Consider the following 13954-nt stretch of genomic DNA (forward strand, 5'->3'; position numbering starts at 1 on the left):
CGGATTTATTGCCGACAAACGCCATGAAAAGCGGAAAAATACGCCTTGGAAAATGCAATGAACTGGGACCTAAACAACGGAAAAACCACTCCGAGAGTCTCGCGACGTGGGGTTTTCCCAGTGCACGGGAAAATACCTGAGCCGTACCGAGAGGGGAAAGTTCGACAAATAAACGTGAAAATAATTTAAAGTTTAACTGCACGTGAAAACGAAACGAAATCGTCCCTTGCGAACATCAGGTTCGTCTTCATCAGAAAGTCTCCTGACAATATTTATTATTATTATTATTATTAATATTATTATTATTATTATTTCCGATACGGTTAAAATTAGACTTTTGTTTAAACCGCAATTCTGAACTTGGAAAAAGCAAAACTAATTCAGACCAAAAACACCTGGGGAGCGCTCGTCTAAATAAGAAAATCACGTGGCAGGCGCAGGTGCTGCGATTGGTCGAATGCGAGAAGTCATGGCCACAATCGGCCGCATCAAACCAATCGCGACGCGGCCAAACTCATCCATTAATGACAAATCATCAATTAATGGGGATCATTGTTGAACGATTCCGTGCGCGCACGTTTTACGAACTACTGAAAAAACCCCAGCTCAGCGGCGGATCTGGGGCGAGGCGCGTCCCGTACCAAACTGCCCGCCACTGTCTCGGACGACCTGTACGTTCCGCAACCTTTAATATCTATTAAAAGATGGTCGTTATTAAGTAGCCAAAATTGAACGCATTATAAATCACCAGTGTACGGAAAATAAGTCACGGGCACCAATAGTCGGAATGATGTAGTGGCCAGGTCATCACAAAACGAGTTTCGAGAGCAGCGAATTCAGAAAGAGCTTCATGAGCTGCCCCAGTTTTCGATATTTTTTAAAGATCACATACGGGGTGATGGCTTTCCTTCATTTCCAGGTTTTGATCGCTGGATTGTAACGCCCGATGGCACTTGTGAAACGCACGCAAACGTCCCACGTAAACATAGATCGGCGAACGCTTCGTTGTCTTAAGACATGAAAACAATATTTAGTGAATAATTCAAGGGTGCTACGTGAATCTGCGTTTCTTTTCGGAGTTGTTTTTTTGTGAACATGGGAAAAATTGGCCATCGATACGTGATTCAATATTTTCACTTGACAGAGACCTAGTCCATGCACATATCAAAGCGAAGCCGAAATGAGCGTAAAATTTTGGGTGGCGAGGCTTAAGTGCGGCCGTCAAGGCGAACTCCACACAGTGGTCGGTCCGACGACACTCCAGATCTGGCCACTGCAGACGTTGTGGTGACAACCCGCAAAATTGTACTGGAAGATTGCAAAAACTACTGTACGTCGCAATTTTGACCGACCAATTGGACATGGGAAAGCCACGCGCAAGATGAGTGCCGTAATTACTCACAATGGAACAAAACGGCCCCGTAAGGACGTTTCAAGGGAGTGTTTCGCAGCAACGGCCGCTCCATCAGCGGAAAAGGTGATGGCGCGAGTTTTTGGATTAATTTTTATCGACTGCCTCCTTGAAGAGAAAACAACAGATATATTATGCAGATTTATTGCAGCTTTTGAGTGAAAAAATTAGGAACAATCGACCGCATTTGGCAAAGAAGGAAGTACTGTTTTGTCAAGGTAACGCACCAGGCCGCACTTCCGTGATGCCGGTGGCCAAAATCGATCAACTCGGTTTCGAATTTTTTCTCTCTCAGCCACCGTTTCCTCCAGACTTAGCCCTCTCGGACTATTTTCTATTTCCAAGCTTAAAAAGAGATTTGCCAAAAGTGAAGAGGCGGAGTCCGAGGTTGATGCATGTTTTCAAGCATCCGAAACTTCTTACTAAAAACAGGGTATAGAATACCACCGGGAAAAGTGTGCTAGTCTCGAAAGAGACTACGTTGAGAAATAAGGTGATATTTCTCGATTTTTTTTTTCTTTCAATCTTAAGTCGGACACCTCTGGGACTGTCCCCGTATGTTGGTTCGCAGTTCGCGAGACATTTAAGTAGTGTGCGTGTGCGATGATTATTCACCATGTCCTAATGAGGCGATTTGGGTAAGATGCACATAAGATCATCTTCTAAGGTTGACGATAATTTGCCCATATCAAATCCGAAGAGAAAAACCTCGCAGCGACCATTACGAAGAATGGCAGAGGCATTTTAAATTAACAAGGCACACTTTCATATAAGGCCAAAGAACGTGGAATTCGTCGAAAAGCGCGAGCTCGAGACTTTATCCGTTGCAATCTAGGACATGCGTCTTTTTCTCGGGTAAACAAATGTCAGAATTAAAATGTCGTATTGCAGCTAAAACAACTTTATCTACAGATGCCGCTTGCCTCTTTGCGACAGCAATCCCATCCGTAGTTGGCGATTTATGAGGGCAGTTTTAAAGTCTGCAACCCCCGTTTTTATCCCCGGGGTTGGTTAGTTAGCCCTAGACAATGGCGGGGACGAATCGGCACAATGGTTCAATTAGTAATTACAAGGGGTTGTTCGTAATTTGAGGTGCGCCTACATGCTACATAAAAAGCCGATGAAACTGAACGGAATATGAATAATGATTTGTTGATCGAGCGGGCGGACTGATGGTGTTGTTAACGCTGTTAACATACGACTGTAACGCCGGAACATTACGAGACATTTACGACCGAGTTTACAGATCGTAAAAATCACTTTAACTACCCAGAAGTGTGTTAGGCCTTTATTACACGTTACTTCTTCATTCATTTTCGTATTCGGTTTTATGGATCGCTCGTCACGATTTTATGGCTTTTAAAGTGGTTGGCACGCGTCCGTTTCGGCGGTCTTATCAACTGATGGAATTCCATTAAAGGAAACCTCTACATTTGAGGTTTGCGTGTACTTTTATTAAATGAAAATTTTAAGCGGGCTCCCCTCTCCGCCCTGCCCCCGTGCCCCGATATTATCGGGAAAGTGCGGAAAGAAAAGACGATAAGTATAATTTAATAATGACTTATAGCCCAAATCCTATGGATTACAAGAACCATGATTACCGCCGCCTCGTAAATATCGGGATTTGTCAATTTAAAACGGGGTTAAATAATTATTTATTACTCAGCCGATAATTTAATTTGCCCCTCATGACGATTTTGAGGGGGGCTCGCACGGACGCAGCAGCATTATTTTGGTTGGAAACCCTGTAAATTATCTCCGTTCTTAACACAATACGGAACCCCGGAGATCGTAAAAACGGGGCTATATTTTTTACACGCATCATCCTCCAAAAGAAAAATCCTTGAGCCCATAAATCCTACTTAAAAAAAGGCCTCTGCCGGACTGTGGGCTGCCAAGGAGAAACTCCCCGCTATTTTATAAGAACCCATAAATAAGTATTTACTGGGAACTTGTCATTGTCACCTCTCCTTCTCGGTGTTCCTTCTGAAAAATAAAGACCTGATACGTAACGTGAAAATTAAAAAAGATGGCGGCTTTTGTTTCAAATCTTGTGCTTAATTTACCAGGGCCGCACTGGCACCCGCGAATGTATCGGAAATGGTCTTTCTGATCGGTCGAGCAATCTTTGTTAATTGTTCGGCCGCTTTCTTCAACTCAGCCCCTTATTCCGATATATGAACACTCGAGAAGGGGCAGCTCAAGCTGTTTCCGAGCGTTTCCCCAGAGAGCAAGAACTAAGTCCTACCCTGCTTCGAGACATATTCAAATGCCGAATTCGAGGTTTGAAAAACTGTTTGTGTAGTGTTCCATCCTTGAAGAAGAAAGAACGATAAATTTTCGTGGTGGCTATCAGATAAAACTGACACTATAGTTCCTGAAACTTAAAAAGGTACTCAATTGCGCCCAACCAACCGAGAAATGAGAGGACCGAAAGAAAGGACAAAGTTGGGCGATAAAAACGTTTCGGGCATGGCAGAGTCGTGCGTTTCAAGGGATAAAACTTTTACAAATGCAGGGAAAACAACTTTAGCAAAGGGCTAAGAAGGCCATTTTGCATGGGCGAAGGGCTCTCCGGGAAGGGTGGGCCTTGAGTGGTATTTAAATAGCCCTTGGGCAGATGGTCGGTTGTTGGTCAATACTGTGGATAATCCTTTTCGAAACTAATGCCTGCTGCGTTTTAAATGGTTGAGACACTTAAGGGATATGCCTCATTTAGAGAAACGCGGACAAAGTGGTTAAAACATCAGTGGCGTATCTTCGTGCTGCGAGAAGTTTCTATGCTACGGCAGATTTTTGGTCTCCCGTTGCGAAATAATAATAATTCGATTCCACGCTGACACTTTGGACCTACAGCCGAAAAAGTTATCTTGAGAACTAAACAAAAAAATCTAGATGTACATGCCGGTGATTTACAACGTATCCGGTTTTGACTATATTCAAACAATAGTTCTCTTCACACTGCCTCTCACCTACCTGCAAAACTGGTCATAACAAAACCACCCATCTTAAGATATACATCAAAGGAGTCCCGCCAATAAATAACCGAGGATGGCGATTTTTCTTGTTATTAATTAAAAACACAAAAACAGCGTTCAGAAGGAAAAAATATGGCTGTCCAGGGTGAATTATGGCCGTGGCGGAACACGTGACTCGAGAGAAAGAGGGAGATAGGGTGAGTAGGGTGGGAGAGAGAAAAAGGGGCTGATCAATAAAACATTTCCCCTTATGCGGGGAGCACCCACCCCATCAAGAGAAAGAAAATCGTTACCGAGAAGAATGTTATAAATGGCCTCCTTCCCCGAATATAAGTTTTATTGTTGTTGAAAAGAAGTTTCTCTGAAATTTTTTTATTTCCCCGATAACAAATTCTCGCGCTACGCATAAATCAAAAACGAGATTCGTGCCTTATCAAAGACCCGAAAACTAACAGTAATGTTGAGCCGGGGCCAAAATACACATTGTTTAATTAGTTCGTTATCTCAAGGTGTGAAATTTCAGTTTGTCTACTTGTGACCCTGAATTTAAATCGCTTAATTATTTTTCCCGCATATTAATCAACTATTTTTGTCATTGGTATTTCGGTTTTTTTCGTAGAACGCCCTGTAGCAATCAAATGTCCGCACAACCAACTGCGAAAATCGTGTAAAATCAAAGAAATAAATAAAAATTTCTCCAAAGTCACCGGACTAAAATATACTCCATGTATTAAATCCAACGAATCGCCAGCGCCATCTACCCAATAAAACACGACTTACACACGCAGGCAGAATTGGGCCATTACTCCGCGGCGACGGCCATCTAGCAGTTAGTTGCCCAACTATGACCCCATAAACATTACAGGCATTCACGCGTACTTTATAGTTCGGTTTACAGCCGCCGCAGCGCGCCTCGTCTGCTTCTTCGCCTACAGAGTGAGTTACGAGTCCTGTTGGTTTATTACTACTTCGCAACGCCGTTGCCAGATTTCCGAAAATTACCAGGATTTCGCCCCTTTTTATCGGAAATTCCAAGAAAAGGGTTGAATAATTGTTTTCGCAGTTTACTTAAACAATCCGACCAGAAAATTGAGAAAATAGAGCGATAAAAGCTGGAAGATGGTAAACCTGCGCCATTTTACGAGCGACTTTACGGTCGTAAACATCGTTATGATTATCCCCATTCGAGCCGCGCAAGAGGGTGTTACTTTTACGACCACCGATCATTTTACTCATCGACTTGTTTACAGGGATTTTAATGGCGTTTAGGGGTGTTGTCCGGATTCTGTCATTATCCTTTAATGGTCGCTTATGGCCATGCAAATTTGTCGCTTTGAATGCCCGATGATGAGTGGTTGTCGTAAAGTTGAAAGAGTACTTTATTGGACAGTTAATGGTTTAGTGGTTTTTGGCGGTAAGAAGAGGCGTGACGTTTTCGGGTCTTTGGGGGTGATGATGGTTGAGTCTTGCTAGATTTTAGGTACTGGACTCTTTAGACGAAATAAGATCCGCACTAACGAAGCCTTCGTAAAACATTTTTATAGGTGTCGCACCTTGCTACAAAGACTTTAAAGTCTTAGTTAAAGTTAAAGTTATGTTGGTGCCATCCTAAAGTGATGCATGCCACCATTCAGTTGGAGTCACAAATAGCGGACATGGGTGACTGACAGAGTATACAGCCTCCCTCACAATTAAATTGAAATCTAATTAAGGACCTTACGTAACGACCCATTAGTTACCAATATTATCACTTATTTACTGTCACGAATTTTTCCTTTATCCACTGCTAATGACCAGCTAACGGGCCGGCCTAGCCAACGCTCATAATCTCATCCTTATCCATTTAATTTATTTAATAGGTCTAATGTGATAATTGTACAATAATATGCATAGTAATGGGCATGCCACAAGTAAGTTGCAATGCTTATTTATTTAAATAACAGATAGTTGAGACAATGGGAATGGTTAATTGATTGAATCATCAGCGGATTTACTCCAAATGACGTTGGAGATTGAAGAATTGGAGGTAGAGATATTCGGACAGACAAAATGGTCGGCCGCGCTTACTCATGATTCAGGATTGTATGCATCACTAATTTGAATTACTGTGAACATTATTGTCCAATACATCAACATTAGAACGACAATGAAATCCCATCGAGGAGAGACGGAAAAAGGCGGGAAATAGTTTGGCCTCGCCTAAGTAGATTCAGCCACGCTAGTTTGCTTTGATTTATGAGATAGAGATAAGAAGGGAACACAACACGGATCCATTGAAATTTGAGAGAGAAATACACTGAGAAAGATTTGGAGTGCATTTGCAATGGAGATCTTTTAAGTTAGTATCGCGTTCCAGGGCGATTCAATTGTGAGAATTACTGAATATGTAACCAAAACGAACTGAGTCAAAACGCCTCCTTCGAGAGTAACGCAAAAAATTTCCCATGCAAAAATCACCATTTTGCGGTACTTCACCGAACAAAGAAAAAACAAACAACGTCGAATCGAAAACGATTTTTGTTATTTGAACTTGACAAGTTTGAGGCCCCGATTTGAAGAAATGAAACATTGAAATCACCGAAATGAAATTTATTAACCTATTTAGCGAAGTAATAAAAAAAAAATGTTATTAAAATACTATTAATAATGTGCATATAAAATGGCCTCTGTATGCGTGGTCGATTCAGGGATAATGCTATTAATAAAACAAATTTGAATAAGTTACGTATACAAGGATAAGAGAGAGGTCGTTATCTACGATGCAGCGCTTCTCCTCAAAGAAATTACATATTAAGGACGCGTTTGGCAACTGAAACTTGATTCCAAAGGTCGCCAAATTGGTTATTGCAACTAACACATAGGCCAGAGATCACTTACCTTCTAAGTAAATGAACTCAGCCATGTCCCATCAATATCACCAGTGGTGGGACGTGGGGGAATTAACTAATTTTGATCCACTTGCTGCGCCGCCACTGCCGCCGCCGCCGCCGCCTTCTGCGCCTGCGCCTGTTTCTCTTGTTCGTTTAGTTCTTTGATGGCCTTTAAGTAAAGGGCTGCATTAGGTTACAAGAGCTGCGAGTGTCCCAACCGAAAAGGGCCTACCTGTATCTCTTTTTTGAGCTTCATCCGCCGGTTCTGGAACCAGATTTTGATCTGTCGTTCGGTGAGACAGAGGGCATGCGCCATCTCTATTCGCCTCCGCCTTGTCAGGTAATGGTTCGTGTGAAATTCCTTTTCGAGTTCCAGCGTCTGGTACCGGGTGTACGTTTGCCGGCCACGCCTTCTGAGGCCATTTGCACCTGGAACCAAAAATTTTCTTTTTAGGAATCTACGTGGTCCGGATTATTTATTAAAATTCAGGTTTTGGCTACATTTTAACATATTTCATCATTACTCTATCGATATTGTCGGCAATTATTGCTGCTCACTAAATATTTGTTTTGTTTTTACAATAATAAAGTAATAATTTAATATTACGCTGGATTTATGGAGGGTACGGGCGATAAAATCTGTTTTACGCTTTGTTCAATTGGATTCTAATGATATAATGTGATTAATGTTAATTTGTTCATTAAGTCACTTAGATCCTTTGAAAAAATAATTTAACTTGGGGGTTTTTGGGTGGGCCGAGAAACTAGAAAAGAATCCCTAAGAGACTGCCCCTTAAATGTCCCGAAAACCCATACCGGAAGAACTTACGGGGGAATGCAAAAGGACTCACGTCGGATCATTCAGCCTCATCTTTCCATATCGGTTGGGGTTCCTTCAAGCGGCAGTTGGGTTCTGACATTTGCACCAATTTATCTTCATTTTTGATGCGCGTTTGGTGACGTCGCTTTCATTAGATTTACGCCGGTTGAAACGCACTTAAACTCATGAATTTCGAAACCAAAATTGATGATTTTTTTGAAAATCTTTGACCTACAAAATTCACTGAGAATTACTACACAGTGATCCGAAATTTTCGTCACTTCGAGCGAATTCCTATCCCTGGCGACTGTCTGAAGTATTCTTGATCCAAACGATGGAGCCATTTTTGGCCCCTTCGCAAGGGGTAGAAACAAAAAATTGAACATAATTTGGAAATTTTCTGGTTCGCCCTAGAACACCCTCGAACGAGTCCACCGAGGTCCGTTGAGGACGCAAGTTACCTGAATATTCCCGCTTTTGCCAGCTCTCGTTAGCGCAATATGAGCAATTTTCGACTTTTTCGAACCCGAGGGAAATCTTAAGGTTGTCCTACGTTGTGTGACCGATTGCGACCATCTTAGCCACGAAGGGGAGACGAACTTCGTTGGTCGAAATCCGTAATCAAGGAACGCAGTCTGAAGGCTTCAGTTCGGGAACAAATCGATATGGAATTCCTGTTAATTGTTATCGCAATGTGTGGTCTCTCGCTTAGCGCGATTGAACTTACGCTGCGGCCAGTTAATAAAAGAAGAAGAAGGGATAAAAAACAAAGAAGAAGCGAAACAAAAGATGGTTTATGGAGCCTCTGCTCCGCTGATTTTTTCGCTTCGAGACAGTTTATCTGATACTGCGTTTATCGCACGCAGGAAGACCCATTTTAAGGGCCCTTTTCAGCTCAGAACAGTGCTCGACTGTTCAAAAAAATGCCCAGAAGACGAAAGAGCACAGCATTTACTCGACAAAGTCGCGCGAAAGATACAAAATGCGCAAAACAAAGTCAATAAACGTCTGGCAGCGACAGTCCGACAGAGCATTCTGGAACGTAGTGACGCTCAAGCTGAAACTATTTAAAAGCGATTTAATCTTCCTAATTATTATTTTCATACGTGTTACGAAACACCCACTTAATCTTTGACACGGCTATAGTTATAGAGGTATAATTTAAAACTTCAAGTACAAAGCGAACGTTGCCCAGATAATAAAAAAGGAGACAGAAACGTGTTATTATTCCCCGCGTTGAAGATGTACCCGAATTATGTCTTTTTCCTTTTTTCCACGTCTTTTCAAGCAGCTTAAGTGGGAAATTGCCGGGATTGAAAGGCAAGAAACATATGGAAAAATCGTCTTACCTGCGATAGAAAACTACATGAAGACACAGTCACAAAGGGAGCACAACCAACCGAAAACCGACTGAAGATATGTATGAAATGGCCGTTGAACAGGATTCCTTCAAAGCTGAAGGAAGCAACATGATTGGTGTTCGGTTTTGACTTCCCGCTGTGGAATTCCGAACCGACTTGACAGAGATAAAGGTCTTTATATCTAGCCGAGCCGGTCAGGTAGGAAAACCCATGTGTGTCTTGGGCTTAAAAATGAAATTTCATCTTCCTGGGTGCATTCGGTTTCGGGTAGAAGATGCGGGGGAGAAGGAGAAATTTGCGGTGCATCACATATATACGACGCAGAAGAAAAAGAGGGGGAGGGGGGGGTAATTTGGTAACTCTATCGTTAATGGGCTTTCACGGATTCCACTGGGCCTGACTTCGATCATAGAACCGAAACTGACGATCTAGAAGAACTGGACGTGACGTTGTTCTTTACAGTCTTCAGGACCGATTCCGACGAAAAGTGACGCTCGTCCGTAGCGGCCGGACGTAAGGAAGTCTCGCTGTGACGTAGGTCTGAGGAGAACACACGTTACCCGCAGAAGTTTCTTGAGGTTATCACAACCGCACACATGAAATTAAACTTCATGTGTTTTCTTGACAACAAAGTTTCCAGGTGCGTGCCTCGCGCCTGGGCCCCAAGCCGGGGACCTAAAACTGAGGCAGTTAATGAACTTTTCGAATTAATATTTATTGTCGCGGACCTAATATTACCTCAGTTAATTATAATCTCCCCTCAAATTTCGCAGCTTGTAAACCAGGCTGGATGTATAAATCAGAGAGGGCCAGGAGAGGCGGGCGAGGAGGACCATCTGCACGCATTTTGCGGCAACTTGGCCCTGTTTGCCGCTTCGCACGCGCTGTCCGCTTGAAATATTGACTATCTACTTATAACTTCCGTCCGGTCACGCCCGGGACGCCGATAAAGTCCCGAAATTGCCCGGAACCGATACCGGATCGAAGTAATTACCGGGCAGCTTTAGCCTTAGGGACATTAATGGTCTTTGAAAGGTAATTTTTGTTGTTAAGCACTTTCAAAGCGACAATTCGGATGCGACGAAACTCTTCTGCCGTCCTACGCCGCTGCCTTCAGAGCTCGTAGAACTGGCAAAGATGGGGTGACAAATTGCTCGGACCCCGGCAGGCATCTTCCACCCTTCCTTATATTCCGCGCCGTGCAACAGTAAGTATGGAAGTAATATTGCTTCCACGACATTCCTAAGTTATTTAGATGACGGTAAATTTAAGGGCACACGCCCCGCTAAATTGGATAACAGACCCTTTTTATTCCACCCCAAACTTTAGTCGACTGTCCCTTCGAGATCATAAAAATATTCGGGAAGTTTAAACAATGCCGACGCTAAAAATAGAGCATTCTGAGCGGAATCACGGAAGACACCCCCTACACGTAGATATATAATTGGGGTGTTAGTGTGCATTACACCATAAATTAACGGTGTGAAATAGCCACGGTCTCGCGCCTAGTTAACGAGGTACAAGTGATCCCTCGAATTTATGTAGGAAATTTGCAAATAAATTGAACTCCGGCTACCTAACTAAATTGCTCTATAAACAAATAGGTTTGGGCTGCCTGCCTGGCAAAGATTGAGCACCGACAGCTTTAGCATTCGAATCTACGACTGACTCCCTCTGGGGCGAATTACGACTTTTGACCACTTGCCCGACACGTCAATAACGGCAAATTTAAGCTACAACCCTCTAGAGATGGCCGTCCGTCACCGGTGTCCCATTATTGCCCGCCATCGGGCAGATGCTTCTAGTTACGGCTACTTGCGTTTGAACGGAAAAATCTGCACAGACAAAGGTCAGAATAATGGCCCAAAGAATGGTGCTGCTGGTAAATTCACCAGCTCCTAATAACATCATCAAGTCTACTTTATTACCCCATAAAGCCCATGCATATTTCCGAATCGACATGAGTTGAGGCCATGCTACAGATCAGCACGAGTATTATCGTGCATCTAGATATGTAAAAGAGAACATGCCGAAGCCTTGCTACAGTAATGAAGACCATATCTTTAATGTGCTCTCATCAATACGATCCGTACTATCTCGGGGAGAAATATTGGATGTCGAGGAAAATGATGTCGTTAGATGCAAAGAATTTGTGCTAAGGAGAAGTTCGACTAAATGGCATTTAGCATTGGGAAAAAGCCCTCGCAATCTGCCCGTTTCGTTCGGTGGACCGTCGCCATCGTCAGACACTCGGGACGTTTCCTTTGATGCGGAAAGTGATTTTTCCGGTCGCCAACTCGTGCTTGTGCAGATATCTAATTGATCCCGTCCGAACGCGGACAAAACGCCGGGAACGGAAATATCAGAATTTTGCTAACGAGCACCGAGGAAAACTAGGAAGTTATCTCAAGAACGGCCAAAGGAATCCTCAAGGCAAAAACCGAGAGAAATCGGAATTCATGATCGAACTAGAGTCCAGGCCAATCAACGCTAGGTGGACAACCGAGGTCGCCTTTGAGCCAAGCCCCCACCGTCAGATTCTCTAATCCCGTTAAGAAAATGGTTAGCTCGGGTTAGTTATACACAATTTTAACGTGGATACGACCAGGGTCGGCCTTAGCCAGTCTGGCGCCCTGGGCGAAATTTCGACTCGCCGCCCCCCTCTCCCAGGGAAAGCCGCCGAGGCGCCCACCTCCCTTGAGGAGGGTACTGTCAACGTCAAAGCTATGACGACTACCAGCGGCTTTTCAAACGTTGACGATAACTGGGAAACTCGTAGAACAATCAACCAACTACTTTTTTTAGTATTTTTAAACTGCCGTTAGATGAGGGTGTCAGGAATTGCCTCTTATAAAGGGCGATTAGAACGATCCGTTATCTGAACTGAAAATAAATACTTAATGTGTTTTTAATGGCGGTCGCACGTTGCGCCACCTGACCGTCTTTCCCCGAAACTCCGAACTTCCCTCACAACAAGTCATCCGAAAGTTGGTTTACAAAGTTATTAGAACGTCGATTAAGGAAGTTTAAAATTCGTTTTCCTCTAGTGAAGCTGCGAAGGGGGACCTCATGTCGGTTTTTGATGTCATTTTCGCGAGTTTGAAAGCACCTCTAAAATCGAGATGAATACAAAGACACGTCGAGGGCTGCTGCAGGACCCGAATTGAGGAGGCGTCCGGGCGCGGTTCGTGGTCCTCGAAAAGTTCCGAATGTACCAAATTAGATCAAATCAATCGTTTCGATGGGCTTTCACGAGTCTGCTGTATCTGATAAACTAGGAATGCGCTTGTCCCATGATTCACCCTGTACACTACGTGATTAACAAGTCCGGTTTTTTGGCTGCCACGGGTTATTTACTGGCCCGGTCGGAGTTGTCTAGATAAACGAATGAACCGGCAGTCCAACATGGCAGGTCAGAAAAACTGTAATTTATAAAAATAAATCTGGAATGCTGTGTTTAGCCCAAAGATATACGGCCCAAAATGGTCTCCGACGCCTAAAAGTTTAATTTATCCGCTAATTTATCGCCTTCAGGGAATAGTCATTTATTTGTTGCTTGCGCTCTCTATGCTGCAATAAATGCTACCTACAACTTGTGGAAAAATCGGCCACCCCGAAGTTTCCCACTCCGTTTGCGGCCCACTTTCTCCAGAAAAACACAGACTTGGATCAACTTCGAAAAAACCCGTACCTGCTCCTATAGAAGAGAATTAGAGAGTCGTCCTTTTTTTGAGCTATGTCCAGTTCGCAGACCGAAAGGGAAAAAGAAAGGTCGCCCCGAATACAACCCTCATAAATCTTGAGAGCGCTCTAAATTGATTACGAGTAATTTTACGTATACGTACGTAAAGTGTAGGTGGTATCCCAATAGGGCTAACGTGAGGGAAAACCACTAATCTTCCGAAACAGTCAAATTAAATCACTTAGGACACTCCCCGTTCCGTGTGTTTCGAGTAGAGGAAGGAAATATGCTTTAAAAGCAAATAGAACCGCTATTATTTTAATAGAATTGGTGGATTATTGAGTAAACGGGGGTTAGTTATCACAATGAAAAAAGGCACCCCCTCCACGTCGCTTCAGGTGGTATGATTTAAATTCCGCTTCGCGTTTCCTTAAGCGGGCAATTTTTCAACCAACTTCATCCAGCCATTCATCTTCCGGTGGCGGAATGTTCCAGGATTTATTGCTCGAGTTTAATTGGAATTTCCCTCCCCCTCCCCCTCTGGAAGCGCGCTTGCCCACACTTTTTCCCCATCGGAAAACGCACGATTCGTTCCAGGCTGCAGCCATCTTTCGTAGTTATATTTTTGGAAGCAGCCTTGCCAGGGCCTTAGGTTTCCAAGCAGTAAAATGATGAATTTTAAATGTGTATAAAAGTTGCTGTAGAACCTAAAAAGGGTTGGACATTAATCATCCCGAGGATCGAAAAGGAGGGTTGAAGATATATCTACATTTAAATCCCATTGCTTTGTTCAGCCAATTTGTCCGTATAAAAGTTATTCCGAAGGAGTAAA

At 43.3% G+C, this 13954-nt stretch overlaps 1 protein-coding gene and 1 long non-coding RNA gene across 6 annotated transcripts in view; one reads left to right on the plus strand and one right to left on the minus strand.

Annotated features, from left to right (window-relative positions):
* The window catches only part of LOC136345992 (uncharacterized), a 151464-nt gene that overhangs the window by 52300 nt on the left and 85210 nt on the right, over positions 1-13954 (plus strand). The window lies entirely within an intron of this gene.
* The window catches only part of LOC136345991 (homeotic protein ultrabithorax-like), a 116463-nt gene that overhangs the window by 24502 nt on the left and 78007 nt on the right, over positions 1-13954 (minus strand). For 2 of the 3 annotated variants that reach the window (XM_066294803.1, XM_066294805.1), the window contains 2 exons: positions 7492-7688; positions 7267-7428 (listed from right to left, as the gene is read on the minus strand). In XM_066294803.1, coding sequence (XP_066150900.1) covers positions 7333-7428; positions 7492-7688 — 293 coding nt within the window. In that variant the 3' untranslated portion in view covers positions 7267-7332. Of the gene's footprint in view, positions 1-7266; positions 7443-7491; positions 7689-13954 lie in introns of those variants that run through there. The other variant, XM_066294806.1, reaches the window with a different exon arrangement.

This window comes from Euwallacea fornicatus, chromosome 21, assembly GCF_040115645.1.
Source record: "Euwallacea fornicatus isolate EFF26 chromosome 21, ASM4011564v1, whole genome shotgun sequence".
In the NCBI taxonomy this organism is placed as follows: domain Eukaryota; kingdom Metazoa; phylum Arthropoda; class Insecta; order Coleoptera; family Curculionidae; genus Euwallacea; species Euwallacea fornicatus.